Source organism: Cupressus sempervirens, chromosome 1, assembly GCF_028749045.1.
Source record: "Cupressus sempervirens isolate cs-2001-9-10 chromosome 1, ASM2874904v1, whole genome shotgun sequence".
NCBI classification, from domain to species: domain Eukaryota; kingdom Viridiplantae; phylum Streptophyta; class Pinopsida; order Cupressales; family Cupressaceae; genus Cupressus; species Cupressus sempervirens.
The window spans coordinates 63424593-63447624 of NC_143118.1; the positions used below are offsets into that span (position 1 = coordinate 63424593).

A 23032-nucleotide genomic window follows, 5' to 3' on the forward strand; every position below is an offset into this window, starting at 1 on the left:
CTTTGGCTTGTTGGGTAGTCAAATCTATCAAGAATATGGGTGAGAGCTGGGCTAAGTCAATCAAGGATATGGAGTTGAAATTAAGGGATTTGTGATAGATGAGCTAGATTCTTTTTAAAATCCTTATTTTAGTTTCAATTTCACCTTTTAGAAAGTCAAGAAAAATTGTGAGAGGTAACATTGATGGAGGCATGCTATTCTAAATGTAGTATTCCCGTCATAAAATAGTTTAAAACTATTGTTAGTGGGCCGATTGATTTAATATATCTCGGACCCATTTTTGTTTTGTTTCCGTAGTTGTGTTGCTGTTGGCTATCTTTGTACAACCTTGGAAAGTTTTCCCCGATGGGTATTTAAGTATGGCTTGTAGGTAGTCTTTAGGTATGCAATTTGGATTATTTTTCTCTGTACTGTGAATTCCTATTGGAGTTCTTTGTTGTTCGCCATTTTGGAAGTGAAAGACCTTCCCTATTTGGTTTATTCTGTTTCAGTGGGATTTAACCCTCACCCTATTCCATCGCCTGTAACACTTTGCTCAGATCTGGCAAATCGGAGCATCATCTTTCGGCATATATTAATTGAAGGATTATTCCTATTCAAATCTCTATTATTGTGTCTGGATTTCACCTAAATCTATTGTGTTTATGTATGAACCAGATTGCATTCACAGTTGTGGCTCAGATACCTAACCATACGGCTTCTAGACATTCCCGTACTACTTCCTCATTGCCCGTATGACCTTCATTCTTACCATCCACCCACACCTCTGTCCTTCCCTTCCATCTTCCATTTGTCTACCGTACTGCTCACCATACAGCCTTCTTGGCTCTCACACTATAGACCATCCCCTCCATCTCCACCGTACACCCAGCATAGACCATGGTACGACCATCCTTGACCACCATACGGCCCCCATTGATCACTGTACGACCTTTTGAACCGTACACATTGCTGCCTTCTTCCACCGTATGGCCAAAGCATAACTTCCGGATGGCCTTTCCTGTGTCTTCCACACCATACGGTCCTTACTCTAGACAATCTGTATGACCATCAAGTCGGTTGTCTCTAGCCCTCTCCATGTCAGAACATTACAGTGGTATCAAAGCCTCGATCTTGCTAGTCTGTGGATAGTGAATGAGAGTTTATAGTAGGAAGAGAAGAAGAACCCATTCTGTTGATAGAATGGCTACTGAACCAGAACTCGTAGCTGCCGAACTCATGGCACTACTAAGAGAACTTGCGAGGAATTAAGCATAGATTAATGATACTCAGTGAATCATGGAAGAAACTCTCAAGAAGTTGGCAGACAATAAAATATTTGGTGAACAAAATGGTCACAACGCAGACTCGGTGTCGGGTAAAGCTAACCCTCATCCAGCACGCTCTCGACCTTCCATGCCATCTTTTCCACCACAGACGGAGGCACCACACGAAGGGAAACAACCAACCTTTGAAGAAATGCAAGAACAGTTGAGGGAAGATTGGAAGGATGTGAATTTGGAGGAAGATATATCCTACAAAGATTATGCAGATTTGAGAATGAGATACTCGGGAGGTAGAAGCAGAGGATATTTTAATGATGATCTCAAGAGGAAGTTGAGTAAAGTAAATTTGTCTCCATTTGACGGATCCATATCTGTACAAGCGTGGGTAATGAAGGCCAATACTTCCAGCTTAATCCCATGACATACGAAGAAGCAATTAAATTTGTGGCATTACATTTGGAGGGAGTAGTGCATGAATGGTGGCATCACAACACCATCACACAGGGGCATGATCAAATAAATACATATGCGGAATTCACTGAGATATTGATAGATTGATTTGATGGTAAAGATCCATAACTCAATTTCAAAGATTTGGTACAGTTGAGGCAAATTGGATCGGTCGATTAGTACATTGCGGAATTTTAGAAACTCTCTGCTTTGGTCATGGACATTTTTGAAAGAAGACGGATAGTACTCTTCATGGACGGACTGATAGAACCATTGAAAGGTTGGGTAAAGGGGTTCAATCTTGCCACCTTGTTGGAGGCCATTAAGAAAACAGAGTATGGCATCATCATCGGCATCATCCTCTCGAAGTTACTCACATTCCAAATTGCTAGTTTTTTTGAGGGACAGAAATAATAAACCTCCACCCAAGAAGCTGTCGTTGGACGAAACTACTAGACAAGAGCTTCGAAGGAAGAAACTATGTTTCAATTGCAAGGGACCTTGGGAACTTGGCGACAGATGCCTCGAAAAAGGAAAGATCCACTACATTGAGGTCATGTCCGATGATGAGGACAAACAAGAAGGAATACCATCCGAAGACAACCAACATCATGACGACACCAACATGGTTAGTTTGAACCATACAAAAAGAATTGCAACATTGGTATGACGCGAAGGAACTATTGCCTTTGCTAGTAGCCCAAGCTGCACGATGTTTCGTGTACGAGGAACCCTTTAAGGAAAAGGGTTATGGTGTTGCTCAATAGTGGGGCTACTCTAAACTTCGTAAACTCATCTCTGGTGAAAGAAAGAGGTCTACCGACAGAGACACGCAGGATTCCAGGTCAAGGTTGCCAGAGGGACTCTTTTGCCCTGCACACACCTTGTTCCTCAGCTAAGTATCATAATGGCGAATCACACGGTGACCAAAGATTTCTTCATAGTGGACTTTGATGATATGGAGGTTATTCTGGGCATACATTGGATGGAGACACTTGATGAATACACTCAGAGCTTCAAACAAATGGACTTCACTTTTGTTGTCGATGGAAAGAAGGTTGTTCTTCGTGGAATGGAAAATGAGGGTCCGAAGGAAGTTTCCGCACATCGGATGGAGGCAATTTTTTGGCGTGATGACGTTGCTTGGGCTACATATTGTTCTGTCTCGGCAAAACCTATAAAAGGACAACAGACACCTCCCCAAGATGATCTCCATAATATTTTGAGTGAACATGATAAAGTTTTTATAGACATTCCTATTGGCATACTGCCTCATCGAGGGTTTGAACATACTATCGAGTTGGAAGCTGGAGCCAAGCCAGTCAAAACTACACCCTACAACCATCCCAAGAAATTCAAAGATGAGATCGAAAGGACGATTCAGAAACTGCTGGATAAAGGATGGATCAGTGCTAGTTCTATCCCCTTTGCGTCATTAGTGGTATTGTTCAAAAAGGATGGGACGATGCACATGTTTGTGGACTACCATGCGTTGAACAAAAAAGCAATAAAGAATAGATATCCCATTCTAAGAATAGATGAGTTGTTGGATGAATTACATGACGTAGTCTATTTTCCAAAAATAGAGCTTCGTTTTGGATACCATCAGATCTGCATGAGGGAGGAAGATGTGGAAAAGATGGCCTTTCCTTGTCACTACAAGCATTATGAGTTCCTAGTCATGCCGTTCGTACTAACAAATGCACCTGCTACATTCCAATCATGCATGAATTGCATCTTCAACAAACAATTGTGTAAGTACTTACTGGTATTTTTTGATGATATTTTTATTTATAACAGGACATGGGAAGAGCACCTAAAGCATCTGGATGAAATCCTAAGGATCATGAAGGATCAGTCTTTGTTCGCCAAGCAATCCAAGTGTAAATTCGGTATGACAGAAATATTGTACCTAGGACATGTTGTCAGTAAATATGGCATTCAAGTTCATTAGGAGAAGATTCAAAATATCCTTAATTGGCCTCCCCCAAAATCACTCATGGAGTTGCGAGGATTTTTTGGACTATGCAGTTATTACTGGAGGTTTAAAAAGGGCTTCTCTCAGCTTAGTGCACCACTAATAGATCTAACAAGAAAGGGATCTTTCTAGTGGAATGAAAAGGCGCAACTCACCTTTGATAAGCTGAAAGAGGCAATGGGCACTTGTCTTGTACTTGCATTACCTGATTTTACCATGGTACGTCCATCCTTGACCACCATACGGCCCCCATTGATCATCATACGACCTTTTGAACCGTACACATTGCTGCCTTCTTCCACTATATGGCCAGAGCATAACTTTTGTACGACCTTTCCTGTGTCTTCCACACCGTACAGTCCCTACTCTAGACAATTTGTACGACCATCAAGCCGACTGTCTCTAGTCCTCTGCACATGGGAACATTACACTAAAATTTGGCAAAGTTTGAATTATTTTAGGATCTCCCAAAAATGAATTCTTAATTATAACTCCTATGAACCTAAATCCACTCTCAAGCATCCTGTCAATATTTTTATATAATATAACTTAAAGTATACAAAATGTATCTTATACTTAAATTTTATATTTTATATAAACCATCTCACTCCCCAAGCTGAAGAAATTGAAGTAAACAAGCTAGGAATTTGAACACACAAAATAAGCTTGGAAATCTCAAGAGCCTTGTATTTTCTCTCTTGCAAAATCTCAACTTATCAAAATCTCTGCCAAAGCATAAAAGTCGCCTAAGGTGATAGGTTAATGTAAATGATGAAATGTGGATGGAAAACTAGGGGAGAGGACCCAGTACTTGAGTGCGTTCCAATGGTTGTGATAGGAGTTGTTAACTTACTACCCACACTTGTTGATTTGATATCCAACATTTTTGACAAGATTGTACCAATAGTTGTGACTTTAAAGGTTTTCTTGCTAATGATGATAACCCATAAGTGAATGAAAAGTGTCCCTTTTCCCAAAAAACAACCAATAGTGTGATGCCACATCAGTTGCACAAGTATGGGGGTCTCTAATGCACTATGATTGGTCTCACTTTTTTTTGGGCTGTTTTGGACTCTTTGGCAAAAAGCATGCTGATGTGGCATCATATTTGATGATGTGGCTCTGAAACCTTAGTTATAAGCAGGGGACTTGCCAAGTAAGCTACTATTAAAAAATGGGAGTGATTTGAAATTTCCACATAGGATTTTGAGAAGCGTGGAGTTAGGGTGCTCAACTATTGGGTCCTCTCCCCTAGAAACCCATTGAAAAATTGGAGTTAACAAAGTGAGAGGGTTAGAAATCCCCAAATCCTAGGATTTGGGTCCTTGCGAAATCCCATCTTTTCAAAAATTCCACCCATCTTTGAGTGGTATTTTGATCAAATCTATCAACTCCAAGTTGATCAAAAGGATAAAAATGATGGTTGAGGGCCAAGTTGCATGAAAATTAGAGTGGAATTTTATGATGGAATTCTCCAAAACACGGAATTTTCGATCCCAAGGCGAAAATTCTTAGGACTTGCGAATTTCATTTCCAACATTTTAAAATCTCCGCTATAGAGAGATTAACCAAAATTGCTGAAAGAGCCAAGTTGAAGTTTGATAAAAATGGAAGGAAAAGAGGATGAAATTTACCAAGCACTTGGAGAAAAATGACGAGGACTCATAATTGTAATGAATTGAATTCTTGTGCCGATAAATATTTAGCCATTTTGACTTGCCAGTCAGATTAAGATTGATGATAACTGAACTTTGAAGACCACTTGAAACATTAATTTTGGCTTAAAGTGGTAAAGCGGGCATGGCAGGTAAGGGTTGGATATCCCAAGATCATAGGGTTTCTGCCCTCACAAAATGCCAAGAATTCAAAAGTTCCACCCAGTTATTATGATTTTCAATGAAAATCAACTCAAGTTGATTAAGAAGGTGGAAAAAAGTAAGTTTTGAAGGCCAAATTCGATGGGAAAGCCATGTTTTTGACAAGAAATGAGGAGAGATCAGGCCCAAGATGAGGTTGGAAATCCCAAGTTCTTCTGCCATGTTCCCAATAAAAATGTCAAGCACAGTTTTCTTGTATAAGCTGAAAATGATGTATAAATAGAACAGTTGATCAAGTCTCAAAGGATGGGTGATGAATGGAAGCCCATAACAAGGGCATAATTTTCACAAAGTTGGAATTTCTAATCCAAGCATTCCTAGATCTATGCCATAGAGACCATTAAGCGGAATTTCGCAAAACTTAGGATTTTCAATCTTAAACACCTAAACTCTTGCCATGCTTCCAATGAGCAGTGTGATGATTTATGAAGTTAAAAATTAAAAGCAAAGTGGAATTATCTATCAAGACTTTTGGATGCAAACTGAAATCGCCCTTCTAGGTTTGGGTCATATGCCATAAAAAGTCACATTTATAAGAGGCCAGTTGTACTCTACACTAGAAGCCTTCAACAAAAGATATTTCTCTTGGAAGTTTCAATTGCGTTAGAAAAAATGCCAATGCTCTTTAAAGCCCCTTGAGTAGGAGCTATGACTGATCAACAGTCTAGTGTGTGATCTTGACTCCAGTGTTTGGTCTGGCACTCTAAAGAGCTTTCCTGCAGATCTGTATTGGGTTGTCTTTTCTGCTTTTGAAATATTCCTAGTTTGTTACTCGGCCTCTCTTTGAAATTTTGATTTTTCTTTCATCAATTGCTTCTTTTTTTCTGTTTGGTTTACTTTGAATACCTCCAAGTATTCTTTGTAGGTGTTTTTGGATTTTATAAATAGCACTCTTCTTCATATACTGATAAGGCAGTAAGGCTGTACTCATCTGTTTCCAATTGTTCCTCTACCACTCTTTGAACATGACCATCTTCTCTTGTTCTGCTAAGTGTAGAGTTCTTTGGCTGCTACAATTTTTTTTCCAAAATTTGGTTTAAATTCTTTTGCTGTTTTCTTTTGCTTGTTGGATAGGATCTATGTTTTATTCTTTTGGTAAGAACTCAAGTCACCAATACATGTTTTTCCTTCAAGGTTCCATTTCACTCATATTTTGATTGTATATTTGCATTCACAAGTTCAGACCTCCAGCTACCAATTGTAATGTATTTCGAGCCCCTTGCCTAGCATACCAACCATTTTGATGAACACTACCTAGCATAGATTCATATCTTTCAGTTACATATCCAAAGAAAGCAGATTCACCGGTGGAAGAACTTTTTTGTTCCTCTAGTTTCAAGCCCTAGCACGTGCACACAGACATACATAATTTCACATTGATTATTAAGCAGAATGCCATAGTTTTAACTTCCTTATTTAATAATCACTGTCAAAATGAAATCCGTTAATTGCTTTGACCTAGGAATCTGCCAAGACTTAATCAGGTATAATTTTCTGTAGCATTATCTATTTTCTTTAAGTCTACAACAATTAATGTCTGCAGAAAACAATTTTTTAATCTTCCTTATTCAGGGGTTTTCGTCCACAAACCAGGAAGGAAAATAAAAAGGGTTATCATCCTCAGACAACCAAATCCTTAATGGTTTTTCATGGGCACTATAAATAATATTTGTTGATCCATTAATGCTTCCTTCTCCTTTTTTGATTCCTTATTAACGTTTCTTTCTGCAATAATCACAACCCTTCATCTGTCTTTCGACTTCTAGAGTTTAAATTAAGCTTAGTTTCTTATCATTGAATCTCTTGGTAATAAAATCACAGATGCAAGAGTAAATTCCACAGCCTTGCTGGCATGCACAGCATGCTAAGTTCAGAATATTGAATTGGCATGAAGTATTAATTTTAGAAAGACTCAAAATAATTTTAGGCAGATGGGCAGTGATTCATTTCTGTGGGGGTCAATCAGGTGCATGTTTGTTTACCAAACTTAAACGCGTTTCTTTATCAGAAACTTATCCTTTCTCTTCAGGATGAATGATTTGAAATGTAGAGTTGCATGATTCTGAGAAGATTCATACGAGAAAAATGATGACAAGATAATAGAGATTGGAATCAGATTTGAGATAAACAACAATTTTTTACTTGAAATCTGATGCTACACAAAATTTTCATATCAATACAAGCTACAGCCCACTGACCATGGTTGGTAGCACCAAAATTGTGATCAATGTACCACAAAGTTCTAATGCGGTTGAAGGGTTTAGGAGGCACAAGAGTGTACTTGTAGATATTTGTAATTTGTATTTTCAATGCAAGAAAATATTGTATATATTACAAAATAGGTTTTGTGGTGATTTTCCAATTTACATAATTATGCTCGACAATTTAATTTGTAATTTTATTGGCTACTAACTTGACATATGCAGTGTAATTCATTTGTTCATTGACTTCTTTAGTGGTAAATTATAGGCATACAAGTTTTAGTTGGCAAATTTTATCTCGTATCAGAATATTTCATTGTTTTCATAATCTTTGACACACATTGTACCTACTTTCAATATCTGTGCAGTGGTTGGAAATAAAAATCAGTGATGCTCTTGAATAATTTTCAGGTACATTGGAATCATTCTTATCCATATAAAGGTCCAGAGGGATGGGCAAGCATTATTTCAATATTACCTACACGTTGGTATATTGATAGTTTAGGTTCAAAAGCTTCTTATGAGTTTAAGGATGCCAGTGGAGTGGATATAAATGGACAAGGTTGGGCCCATGAGGAGAAGAACTGGGGACAAATATTTCCAGAAGGTCATGTTTGGTTGCAAGCAATTTCAAATGATAATAGTACACAGGTTTGTACCCATTAAATATTTCATTTATGTTAAGGCCATGCATATATTTGTGTGATGTTTTATGTGTTTTGGGAAATTTTAATAGATGGCAAAAATGCCCAGGTATAGAATTTTTAATGTCCACCCCTAATTGTTTTGCTTTTTGAAATTTAAAAAACAAGATATAAACTGTTAATGTAGATTAGATTCATTACAGATTAGAATATAGGTGTCTTTTAATTTTTCTTATCTCTTGAACAGTATCCTTACTGTCTAATAATTCTTTGCAGGCTATAATCAGAATGGAGATGCAACTATATTTCACAAGTATTGTAACGATTCTGAAACACTAACACTAAGTTCTGATTATTATGTTTGCAGATCTGAATATGAATAGTAGAGAGAGATTGGACTCTAAGAGGCTTTGCACTTTTTGTTCTGTACATTAACACTTAGACTGATCGGACTATATGTATAAAAAATCTTTGGGGACATGCCAATGAATAGACATATCTCCTTACTAACGATGCCTTTTGGTTACCTCGATAATGGCGCTTGATATTGTTGTGAGGTTTTCACACCATCACCCCAAAATTTTTGGGGACCCCCTTTTTTTTCGATTGCCTTAGCAATTTTCGGTCCAAAGGTTTCAAATTTGAAGATTTCGCGCCTTGGACACCTTCAAGGCTAGGGGGGAGAAAGGTTAGATTTATTTTCACCCATTCCGCTTGATTTTCTAGAGCAACCAATTTCATCTTTGAGCCAAACAATTTTTAAAGAACAACTCTTGGCAAGATAAAGTTGTGAATTTTGTACTTAAGACATTTTCTTTTGAAAATTTGGATATAATTGTGTAAATTTGGATAATTTTCGAAAATGAAAATTTTGTTAAATTTGGTCTTTTGGATAATCTTGATTATTTTTGGTGAAAAAGATTAATTTTTGTGATGGTGAAATAAAATTGCAAAATCGATTTTAGGCTCTAGAGAAATAATTTTATTTGTGTTAAAAAGCTAAAATTGCTTAGTTAAATCGATTATAATTAAAATTGTCTTGAAAACTTTTTAGTCTTTAATGAAATTAGTAATTTAATATTGAAAAATGGCTTTTGGTTAGCCAAAATCCAATTTTAATGACGTATTAATTACTAAATCCTCATTAAATGGAAATATTTAACATCTCCAAGGCACCATTTAATTTCCTTTTGCAATTTAGAACTAATTGGCAATTTTAAAAGGCAATTTTCATCATGGCAAAATTAATTTTAGCTAAGTATTTAATTGTGGATCATAATTTTGCATTAATTATTTGTTTTTCTTTCTCCCAAGGTCCAAGTCGGCTAGCTTGGGGAGAGTAAGAAAGATGGGTATAAGAGGAGGCCTCTCTCCCATTTTTTCCTCACTTCTCACTTCTCCTTCTCAAGGTGTTGGCGATTTTGCAAGAGCAGATCTGCACTCTTCTTGCTTGGCAAATTTTGTGGAGGGCGAAATTTGTGGAGGCCGAAATTTGTGGGAGGCGAATTTTGTGGAGGGTGAATTTTGTGGGGGCCAAAATTTGTGGGAGCCGAAATTTGTGGAGGGCGAAATTTATGGGAGCCGAAATTTGTGGAAGATAAAATTCTGATTTTCAAGAGGGGCTGTGATTTTTGGCCCTAGGTTGCTAATTTTATTTGGAGGTGAATTACATGATAAATTTCTGATTTGCAAGTGGATTTGAAGTTCTTGAGGTCTAGTCCTAATATCGAAAAGTCGCTATACGATTATTGGTTAAGGTGAATTTTCATCATCTAGAGTTGCAAGGGGTCCTTAAGCTGACATCCTTCTTTCGTTTTAGTCTAAGGATTACTTCCCTTGGTTCTACTTGCTTTTTGGTTCACCACTCTACCATCCCGTAATAGGGTGACGAGCATGGAGGATGTTAGTGCAAGTAAGAATCCCAAGCGGACAAACACTAAGAAAAACAAAGAGGATATGATGCCCAAAACACCCTTCTTCTCGCAAATGAAGCGAATAACTAACACCAGTATTGGTGTAGTGGACATGATACGGATGAAGGACAGACTAAAGGAAAATCCCCCTTGGCTATTGGTAAAGGTAATTTCAAATCATTTAGAGTTGAAAGGGGTCCTTAAGCGGATTTCTCTCTTTCGTTCTAATCTAAGGATTGCATTCCTTGGTTCTACTTGCCTTTTGGTCCACCACTCTACCATCCCATAATAGGGCGACGAGTATGGAGGATGTTAGTGCAAGTAAGAATCCCAAGCGGACAAACACTAAGAAAGACAGAGGATATGATGCCCAAAACACCCTTCTTCTTGAAAATGAGGCGAATAACCAATACCAATGGTGGTACCCTAAAAGGATATAAAAAAGGCAGTTGCACATCACAGCCCAAGTGTCGACACTTCCATTTCAACCATGATGAGCGACATTGGGGTGGCACTTGATCTTGAGGATATCAAAGAAGAGGATGTCAATTAGACAGATTTTGGATTGAGGTTGGATGAGTTGGGAAAGGTTGCTATCAAGAAAAAGCATTTGGGCACCCTTTCCTCCCTCAGTGCTTTTATTGGATTTGTGAAAGAATATGAGAAGGATCACGAAAAGATACTACAAGCCGCGAGCAGCGTGGTGAAGTCAGTAGAACTCAGGGCAAAGCACACACATTGTCCTCCTATGGAAGAAGTTAACAAAAGGCTAGCTAAGTTCATTGCCTTAGTTAAGAGAATGAAAGAAAAGGGAAGATTTATATTAGAAGATCATTTGATGTAAGCCCAAGTGGCAATTTTTCTTTCTTCTAGAATAGGACAAGTGTCTATTTCTGATTGGCCACCATTTTGGTGCCTTCTCATTGGTTGCCACTTTTTGCACTTTTTTCATTGGTCCATTGATGAGGTGGCAGCTTCTCATTGGCCAACGGGGTGGCAACCCTAATTAGGGTTTTGAGGATCCAATCTAGATCGTTGATCTTGTTTTGATCTCCATCGTCCGTTGTATTTCTGGCCCCTATATAAGGCCATTTGCTCTCATTTGTAAAGTGTTGGAGAAATTGTTGTGAAGATAATACCAAAATTGCTCTCTTCTTCATTGTTGCAATTTGCATGTTGATTAAGAACATTGGGTATTATTGCATGTTTTCTACTTCCACATAGTTAGATTTCCTTTCAAGTTGTTAAAGTTGGTTGCATTTGAAGTTGTTTAAGTGAGGTTAAAGTAGATGGATAGTTGTATGGTAGCATTGTAAAATGTTTGATAGGGATCAATACTAGACCACTAGCATCCTAGCGGCTGGTTGGGAAGCTTTGTGTGGTAAACTAGTTTATTATTCCTTTGAATCATTGCACCTGTGGAAGTGAGGCCGCTGGTCAGCTCTCATTAGGTTTGATCCCCGTTCATTTGCTAACATTCCATTCATAGGAGTAGAATAGTTAGTAGCTGGGTAGTCGAAGCTTAGAGAAGTAAGTTAAGTGATAGAACTCATCCATTCACCTTCCACCACCACTGCTTTCCATCAACATCCTCATCGACAGACACACCCTCCATCATCACCACCATTAACATTATTTGCCTCCGCACATTTCACAAACCGAGTCACCATCACCTGCATTCCACCAAAGCTCAAGTCATCCTTGAATGAATAGCGTAAGACCGCCTACGTGACTACCAACAAATCACATCGATAAAATTGAGTGAGTATCCACAAGAGTAAGGAACATTGGAGTTATTCTCATATTCCATGAGCAATAACTTTTCAAGAGAGGAATTGTATGTTTGATACTCCGTATCAAATGTTCAATTGCTAATATGTTATGTAAGTGATACAAAACTCGCATCAACAGATATCAGTAGAGACTTGTAACTAAAGAAGATAATAACATGATTATTAATAGCAATATAAATAGGTCTTAATCAAACTCGGATCTGATTCATGATTAATGCCATTTTCTCATTATCGATTAGATATTGGTACTTATAAATGGCAATAATAATGCTAAGTAATATCGATCAAATGCAGATCGATAATTCAGATTACTTGGAACAATATAACTTATAATTAGATCATTATGGATGATAATTAATTTTACCAGTATGATTTACTATTTATATATATCAATAATAATGTAAAATGATATATATATATATATATATATATATATATATATATATATATATATATATATATATATATATATATATATATATATATATATTCGATGATTATCATCATAGTTATTTGACCGAAGCTATCATTTCAACACAAACCATCAACTTTGCTGATTGTTAACTTCAGATACATGCATGCTTCTCAAACCCACATATGTAAATGCTCTTAATAACAAAGTAAATGAAGTTTGGGTTTGCCACCATTGCCACTCATTCAGTACAATAGCATGAACAAGAAAATGATAGTACAGTTGGCTAAATGAGTGGGAGTTTGAAATGAGTACAATGTAATATGCAGCATAGAGAGTATAGTGCAGATGTAAACTAGAGTGTTACATACCAATTTTTGGCTCATTTTAAAAATGTTCATATAGCCGTTGAAGTTTCATGTGAAGTCTATTGACAGGTAAAATTAGTTATGATAATGTAAAAATGGTAAGGTGATTAATCGTTATAATTTCATATGAAGATGAACATGTTAGTTAATCGTTATGATGTTATTATAATGTTATCTTGAAATCTTGAAAATTTAATTACTCATTATAAATTCATAGGAAGTGAAATGGTGGTTAGCCATTATGATGGTTTATGAATAATAACTTGTTATAGTGATTACATTGAGGAATATGATATTGTCGCGGAGAATTTCATCCTTGTGGGTGCACGTCGAAGGGGGGGAAGCGTTGCCAGAAAGGAATTGGGCATGAGGGCACCACCTATCACTGGGCAAATAAGTACGAGTCTTGAACCACCAAGGCTAAGGGTAAACAACTAGGCAAGACGGGGAGTACCTTTGGCAACCATGAGCTAACTAGTCAGTTCATAACACTTATCAAGAAAAACAATAAGCATTCAAATAATAATATAAGTTGTTACCTTTTCTATTGGAGATCATTATGGAGCCTCTTGTTATACTTCATATATTGACACCATGATATCATGACATCTATGCTTGCGCATACATGAATATATACATACGTGTAAATCTATACAATGATACAAAAGAAATAAATGATTAAATCTATGCACATGTATATGTATGTGTACATACAAATAGAGGTGGCAAAGATACTGTGATGCCGATATATTTATATCATGTTGAAGGAGAACCTTTATAATTATCTTTAGTATTTTGCTCATTATTTTTGAGCAATTGCCCATCTTTTATCAGGCTTTTATTTCTTTTAAATTTATCAACCGATGAAGTTACACTTGACCAATAGCTGGCCATGCACCACCACTCCTTGTAACTAAGTATGTGAGCGAATGGTTTATTTATCTCTCTTGCTATCGTGAGGGTGCCTCTTTTCTTCTCGTTTGTGCTCTGCAATAGTTATCTTCCTCCCATGGCCTCAAGCCATGTTGCAATTGCAATTGAAATAATTGAGAATCCTTGCATATTTCATTCGAGTGAAGAAGTCAAGGCCCAAGTCATGCAAAGCATAGTTGCAATACTCACCAAAACCAAAAACTCACCAAGGCCTAAAAAGCTCGAGAAAAACTTGGGAAATTAAAATATTGCTTAAATTAAATTTGAATTGCTTTTTTTTTCAAAATTCAGTGAGTAGAGCATCCAATGAGTCGATAATGAGAACACAAAAGAAACAAGATTAGTATCTATATTTAAATGCAAAGTGGGCACAAAATTGCATCCTCTTGAGGAATGCTAATGGTTGAAATAGTAAATAGTTTTTGTAAAACTAAAAGTCATTGCGGTGACCAAATATAGCCAATAAGGACTCTTTGCCACATTCAATGGGATGTTGAAGTACCAACACAACACATGCAATGTCTATTTTCTCATGTGACTTTGTATTCCGTCCAGTGGCCTATAATGATAGTTTTGCTCTAGTTGTGTTCCTGGGCACAAAATAGCTACCTATAGGTTGTGTCCTTGATGGTGATGTAGAAGGTACTCTACTAGAGGAAACCAAAGTGGTGGCTAAGGTGGTGTTGAGCTTGCAGATGTGTAGGGCACGACAAGAGCCCACTATGTTCTCAAATGTTGCTTCTTTTTCAATATCAATTGAAGAACCTTGAGATTTAGCTATCGTTTCTCTCATGGCTACTTTTGCCCTCTCCCTTTGCAAGTTTTTCTCTTCCCTAGCTACAAGTATGCAATTAATGTTTCCTTTTATTTCTTCAATGGCTTTAGCACATCTCCTAGCATCATACTTGTCAATGTCTGTGTTGATTCCCAAAACCAAAAATTGGAAATCCAAGAGCTTTGCCAATTCTCTAATAAGATTACTCAAATAGTGTTGGCCAACTAATGAGAATAACCTCCTGATTCAATTCCCTTGCACTTTAGGCTTCACTACATCTAGGCAGGTAAACCTTCACCTCAAACTTGATCACCTTGTTCAAAGTTTTTATATAGCAGATTTAGACTTGGCGAGTTCTTAGGCTCACAAGGTCCTTGAACTCGATTAAAATAAAGTTGAATGAATGCTAAAAACGATTGAACCTTTTATATAGAACTTCTTAACAATTGGATTGATGCTTGCAAGAAAGAAATATATAGATTACTAACTTCAACTATAAACCCAATGATCATATTTCAATAAAAGACCAGTGCCTTTGCTCATTTGGGCAACAAAGTCAACTACAATGAAGATTATTACGCACAACTTTACAAGACAATATTTGTTTAAAATATCATCAGTTACTCTTGAGCTTTGCAAAAGATAATTCTTATATGCAATTCTATGTTAGTCCAAAAAAATCTTATCTTCTTCGGCGGAAGGCCAATTAGATAGAGACAAGGAAGCACCTATTTATTTCACAATATCCCTAATTGTCAAACAAAGAATGCGGAAAAATCCAATGCGAAAATCCTTGTTAGAATAATTCAATAATTTTTTTACTGATCATAAAGGACGAATCTTAATCATAATTTTAATCTTTGCCTTGAATAAACATGAACAAAAGGGCTTTTTATTTATTATTGAAAATATAATATATAAATTTATATTAAAGTCATGCTTTAATAGTTATATCTTTCCTTAAGAGTTTTAAATACATCTCCTTTTCCTTCTTTGAATATCTCTCCTTTTCCCATATCTCTTGTTGCGTTCTACATATGTCATATTTATATCTTGTTATTCTAAAGTTATGACTTTTCAAATGAAAACTCATAATTTATATCCTCCCCCTTTTAATGCAAATTGCACCTCTTTATTTTAATTAAATTATTTTCTTCAACATAATTGTAGCTTATGGTAGTAGCTTCATGTTGAAACAGATCAGTCTATGACTCTATAGTCCACCCTAATTAAAATCTATTCAAACTGCTGCCACAATTTTTCATGATCTCTTCCGTACGGGGGTCATATTCTCATAGAACAATAAATTTGTTGTTTCCAGCAAGATAAATGAATTCCTAATTCTATGATCACAATGGTTTCTCATTTGAGGTGCTTGCATTCATATCATTTTGACTGCTACAAAGGACTACCATCTTCTTCACCATTACCACTTTGTTTTTTATTCTTCCCAATCTAATCAGCTCTTGAGGATTTGATGTCTTTCGAAAATATGTTTCCTTATTTCTCTTCACAAACTTCAGATGACCTGTATATGTTGAGTCTCTGCTGTTCAACATGCCTGATTGGGTTCTGCACCTTCACTGCTCGTATCCATGAAACACATAATATGTTCACCTCTGGTTATCGGGCATCTTTGCAACAGTCAACTCTTTATATTCATTGCTGCAAGACTAACAACATCTCTAAATGTTTGAATTGTGTATATACTATATATGCTGTGTATTTTTGTTCAACAATAAGCATTATATAAATCTTTATTTATGACAGCTCCACCATTGCCAATGTTACCACTGTGGTGTTATTATTGTCTTTGTTACCATGTTCAATATCATTGTTCAGGCATGATACAAATATTTCAGTCTGTAGAATCTGTCAATGGCGTTTCTTTGTCTCCATGTTTGGCCGTTGAGGATACCTTCTTAGCCTCACATGTGAAATGAACTTCATTTACTGTGTAAGAGCCTTTTCATACTTATGGTAAGATTGAAAGTTGGGAAATAGGTTAAATGCTGGATAGTAGTGTGCATATACATGATCAAGTACCGAGACAGAGCATTGTATTGCCTTCACCAAAAGGAGATGGAATTCGAACATTAGTTGCAATTTCTTGGCATGCCCTAGGTTTCACACAAACTTCACCTATGGAAAGAATGCTTCCCAGTCTATTCTTGGTGGTTAAAAACCACACATTTCAGCTTCATGATCCAAATCCAAACTTTCTCAAGGCAGCCACGACCGGATCGGGGATTTTGTGTTGATTTGTTATATGCATGAATTTGGTGGTCGTGTATGATGAAGACCTACCCTGAATGAAACTCCAGTGCACAATAGACATGACAAATCTATGCCGTTACTGATTTGAGTTTCTTCATTAATGGTGGTTTGTGTCTCTTTTTCTAGCTCTTCCATCAAGTTCTCCAAATAAGAGTGCCACTTTGGAACTGGACCATATCAAAAGTCAATTTTGGATAATCATTTCCTAGTACACTTCTCATCTTGCAATGCTTTCTTTCAAAAACTCTAGTCCTTTACTCTTTATGTACTGCTTATGCAATTGTGTTGACATTGTTATTGATACATGGTCTATGATTATGATTATGAATTAAGGCTCCATCAATGGCTCTTGTTGGGGACATATGCCCCTTGTGGGCATAATGAGACTCCAACTACCTCTGGAGAAGACCATACAAAACCTGATGTAAAGTGAAATTGGGTGGCGCTAGGCCCCCCAAAAGTGAACACTGATCCTTTCCTCTATCAAGCACCCAATTTTGATCATGCAGTATCTCCTTCCTTTTCTGTTTCTACTTCATTAATGTCATCTTTTGTGTCTAACTTTTTTTTAGCCTTTGAGAGGTCATCAGTTGCATTGTAGTCTTTGCTGAATGGAACACCCCTATGGTTATTGCATATGATCAGTCATACAAGCATCAGAATAAGTCTTCTTTGCTTGATTGTCCCTTTGCACACAGCCTGCCCCATCTTTATACCATAGATACTGTTTCTCCTCACAAAAAGGATTTGAAGATAACTCACATTCAGGAACTTCCTTCTCTTCAAGAATATGAGTCTCACCTTCTTAATACCCCTCTCCACACATATCTTGAATTCCATTATCTTCAAAATCATTAGGCCTGCCATCCTTATCATTATGCCAATGGACTTGATTGCATAGAAAATGCTCTTCAAAAAATGGACTCAAAACATAGAGAATTCGAGCATATCTCCATGAGAACTTTCATCCGGCTCCTCAGGTGTTCCATTACATATAGTAGGAGCAAATAACATTTCCTTACTAAATTGATCCTTTTGATAATCATCTGTTTCATCTAGTAACTCCTGAATATGTGTTGATCCATTAACTTGTTCACTGTGATGGATTGAAAAAAAATTTGGACCATTTTTCTCAACATGTTTTTGGTATTCCATGTCCAACAAATTTGAAATTTCTTCCATTCTGAGAGGATCCTCTTCCTCATTTTGACATTCAATGATATTTGTTGTCATACAAGTATCATCACAGGCAGATCCTTCTTCAAGCTGTCCAAAAATCTCTTCTCCATTCAAATTTGAAACATCATTTACTTTGGTATATTTTTCCCCTTCTTCATCATCTTCTTCTAATATTTGAAAAAGAAGCTTCAAATTAGGGTCATCTAGCGAGATTCCAAACTCAATATTTTTTTTAGAAAGTTCACCTATGGAGGCATGAGGTTTGATGGTATCCTATGATAAATGCTTGTCATTCTCATGAACAAATGTGCTACAAATTCACCTTCATATCTTTGCAAATTGAAAAATGCGTCTAGTAGAGACATGTTAGGATCTTCCTCCATTGCAACTTTGGCCTTCATCCTTGTTCATAACACAGTTAGCTTCCTCGCTTGCATCATGAAATATTCAAATTCTTTCCAATATGAGATACTTTGTGTAGGTAATGATTCATATGCTTCTCTCACACTGTCTTTTCATGTCCTAACAAATAACTTCATCACCTGATCTTCTGCACAGACCTCATAATCTTCCACGAATGTATAAAACACATCCAAATGTTGAAGTGCTGATTCATCCCATTCTCCATGGAACTTTGGTACAATTTGTGAAAGCTTTGAGAACCATTTATTAGGTTTGCAATCAAATCTTCTAAGATCCAATGGTCTAATGCCATTTGGAATAAAATATTTTTTTTTGAAATGATTGATACATTTGCAATAAAACTATCTACCATTTCCTTCTGATTCTTCTCCCTCAATAGAGTTACCAACTAAAATCTTAGTAAATAGAATCACCATCTATTTTGAGGAATATATTGATTATGCTGATCGTCTCAATTCTTGCTTCTAGCAGAGTACGCTTCCAAACAAATTGATATAAGTGCTTCCTGACTTTGATCCGCAAAATCTGAAATTCTAGGTAACTTCACAACATATATTGCGAGCAACTCTCCCTAGTAGAGTCACCAATCTATTGGTTTCCAAAACCAAAAATTAGAAATCCAAGAGTTTTGCCAATTCTTCAATAGGATTACTCAATCAATTTTGGTGAACGAATGGGAATAATGTTAATTTTCTTGCACTTTAGGCTTCACTACACCTAGGCGGGTAAACCTTCACCTCGGACCTGATTACCTTTTTCAAAGCTTTTATATAGTGAATTTAGACTTGGTAACTTCTTAGGCTGGCAATGTCCTTGAACTTGATCAAAATAAAGTCGAATGAATGCTTGAAATGACTGAGCATTTTATATAGAACTTAACAATTAGGCTGATGCTTGCAAGAAATAAATATATAGATTATTGACTTCAACTATAAACCCAATGATTATATTTCAATAAAACACCAGTGCCTTTGCTTATATCGGCAACAGAGTCAACCAAAATGAAGATTATTACGTACAACTATATGAGAATATTTGTTTAAAATATCATCAATTTCTCTTGAGCTCTGCAAAAGATAATTCTTGTATGCAATTCTATGTTAGTCCAAAAGAATCTTATCTTCTTCGGTAGAAGTCCAATTAGACAGAGACAAGGAAACACCTATTTATTTCACAATATCCTTGATTGTCGAACAAAGAATGCGGGAAAATCCAATGCAAAAAACCTTGTCAAAATAATTTAATAATCTTCTTACCGATCATAAAGGACAAATCTTAATCATAATTTTTATCTCTCTGCCTTGAATTAACATGAACAAAATGGCTTTTTATTTATTATTAAAAATATGATATATAAATGTATATCAAAGTCATGCTTGAATATTTATATCTTTCCTTACAAATTTTAAATACATCTCCTTTTCCTTCTTCAAATATCTCTCCTTTTCCCATCCCTTGTTGCATTCTACATATGTCATATTTATGTCTTGTTATTCTAAAGCTAAGTTACTGGTTTGAGTTCGATTTGAAATACAGGTTCGGAGAACCAGTTTGCTGGTACGACAAAATTTTGGAAAGGGTTTTGGGTTCATTCGTACAAAAACATGTAGAAATTATAAAAAATTGTATACATACATATTTATGAAGCCTAGAAGTGTAGAGTATCATAAAATCATATGATTTAATCATTTAAACAACAAAAACACCATAGGCATAAACTTTAAACATTTAAGTTGTAATCGTAGCATCATGTATCAAGATCATACCATCATATATTTCAATTTTCAAGTTCAACATCAAAGATTCAAAACATTAAAATTAAATCATGATCCATGAATCATAACAAGATGTCTAAATATCATTGTTTCAAGTTTGAGTTTCAACTAATCATAATGTATTAAATTTTAATATTCATTATATTCTTCTTCTTCTTCGTCTTCTTCTTCTCCTACTTCTTCCACATTAGTTGACTTAGCAATAGAGCTAAGGCCAATGGGATCAGCACCAACAACAATAGTATGAGCATCAAAATCTTCAAAGTCTATAATTATAAGCCAAGAAGCAGAAACATCGAAGTCCTCTAACTCTGCATCTATATCCCACCTCTTTGTCTCCCCTTTTTTGTATTCTTTAGTCTTGTTCGAGAGGAGATGCAAGTTATAATGCACAAATACCAAGTTCTCCGCTCTTTTTGATTTCAACCTATTGCGCTTCACTGAGTGGATAAAAGAATATGTACTCCAATTTATCTTTGAAGAAGATGAACTAGCAATCTATGAAGAATAACCATGTAAATAATTAAAATAAAATTTAAATTATGTATCTCGAATCTTAGAATTTCTAGAAATTTATGAAGACAAAGGAAACTAATAACAATTTCTTTTTATATTAAACTTACTTCTAATATTACTGTGATTGCAAGGGGCTGCAACATTTGGAATCTTTGGCCATGGAGGTACCACCAACTATGAGCATCCTTCCTAAATCGATGACAAAGAGCATCATTACTTCAATTTTTTGCATCCACGAACTATATGAACTCATCTGTAATCAAATCTCGCATTTCATCACCAGGAAAGAGTCTTTGAAATGCTGCCTTGTATCCATTAGACACTTCTATATCTCTATAGGGTGGTAGCCTTCTTGGTAGATCAGTATATTGGGTGCTATAGTATGTGGGTCTCAATGCATAAGCAAACAAATGTAGAGGAGTGGTCATTTTGTTCCATCTTTTACAACAATTGCTTGCAATTGTTTGAAGAAGGTCTCTTCTGGATCTTGCTCCTTTTCATTTACAATTTGCTTGATCTTCTCAAGCATTGAGTCTATGCCATCATAGATCTCTCCAAGGCAAGGCCTCTCCATGTTTGTGTACCTAAGCATGATCATAATGGGCGCGGTGAGCTTAATAAGATATTCCACATGTTCTCACCATTGCTCATCCAATATCCTCTTCCTTATTTTGGTTGCCCTCTCATTGTTGCTTTGCCTCCATATAGCACAATTGTTGCTGATTACCATTTAGGTAAGTGCCTCTTTCATTTGCATAAGTTGTCTCATAGGTCAGCTTGATGGTGTGATAGAATCTTTGAGCTTGGAGACACCTATTCAGTCTTCAGAGATGCATACATGGAGACCTTCTTCCTCCTTCCTCACTTTTTACATGGAGTGGCTTCTTCATCATTTGATGTATTTATCTCTTCCTAAGGAGAGATGTTTCTTGCAAGCATTGGATTATCTCTTATTTGCAGGTACTCTTCATCTACATCGGAGCTTCTTCATTATGGGGGGAATATCATGTCTCCTTATTTCCTTCCTATGGAGGGATCATTCTTTGTATATACATGTACGAAATTTTTGGGGGCTCTTGAGTACTCCATCCATCCATGCATCATGTTTTCATCTCTCTTTTTGGAGGAGGGCTTTTCCCATGAGGTTTTCTCTCTTTCTCCACTTTGTGAGAGATTACATTTCATGTATTGCATTGCATATTGTATAATGTTAGAAACCAAAATAACCTATTTACATTCACTTTTTAGGGCTGCGGAACTCAAAAAAAAAAAAAATGTTCTAAAAAAACACTTCAAAGCTGCCCATCACTGAAAATTCACCTAGGTTCAATGCAAATTCGAATTGGGCTCATCAAATTCACCCAAGTTCGAATTGCATACTTGCGGGTTTGAACCACCCCCAGCAAAATGAAACCCTGCCTAAATTTTGGTTGAACCGAACAAGTATTTCTAATTGTTTCGAACCTTGACGTGGTTCTGAGGGTAAACCAATGAACCCATGTATCTAAATTCTAAAGTTATGACTTTTCAAATGAAAAGTCATAATTTATATCCTCCCCGTCTTAATACAAATTGCACATCTTCATTTTAATTAAATTATTTTCTTCAACATAATTGTAGCTTATGGTAGTAGCTTCATGTTGAAACAAATCAGTCTATAGTCCACCCTAATTACAGTCTATTCAAATTGCTGCCACAAATTTTCATGATGGGTTGCATTCTCATAGAATAATAATTCTGCCATTTCTGCTGAGATAAATGAATTTCAAATTCGGCATACAGAATGGTTTCTCATTTGAGGTTCTTGCATTCATATCGTTTTGACTATTGCAAATGGCTACCATCTTCTTCTCCATTACCATTTTCTTTTTTATTCTTCCCAATCTCATCAGCTCCTACGGATTTGATATCTGTCGAAAATATGTTTCCTTTTTTCTCGTCACAAACTTTAAATGACCCGTACATGATGAGTCTCTTCTTTTCAACATGCCTGATAGGGTTCTGCACCTTCACCACTCATAGCCATGAATTATGGGGGGAATATCATGTCTCCTTATTTCCTTCCTATGGAGGGATCATTCTTTGTATATACATGATGTATGGAATTTTTGGGGGGTCTTGAGTACTCCATCCATCCATGCATCATGTTTACATCTCTCTTTTTGGAGGAGGGCTTTTCCCATGAGGTTTTCTCTCTTTCTCCACTTTATGAGAGATTACATTTCATGTATTGCATTGCATATTGTACATGGA

At 36.2% G+C, this 23032-nt stretch overlaps 1 protein-coding gene across 2 annotated transcripts in view; it reads left to right on the plus strand.

The window, feature by feature from the left end:
• Positions 1–23032, plus strand: part of LOC149576158 (uncharacterized) — a 151931-nt gene that overhangs the window by 57929 nt on the left and 70970 nt on the right. For both annotated transcript variants that reach the window (XM_089816503.1, XM_089816499.1), the window contains one exon: positions 8183–8422. In XM_089816503.1, the coding sequence (XP_089672629.1) occupies positions 8183–8422 (240 nt within the window). The remainder of the gene's footprint in view (positions 1–8182; positions 8423–23032) is intronic.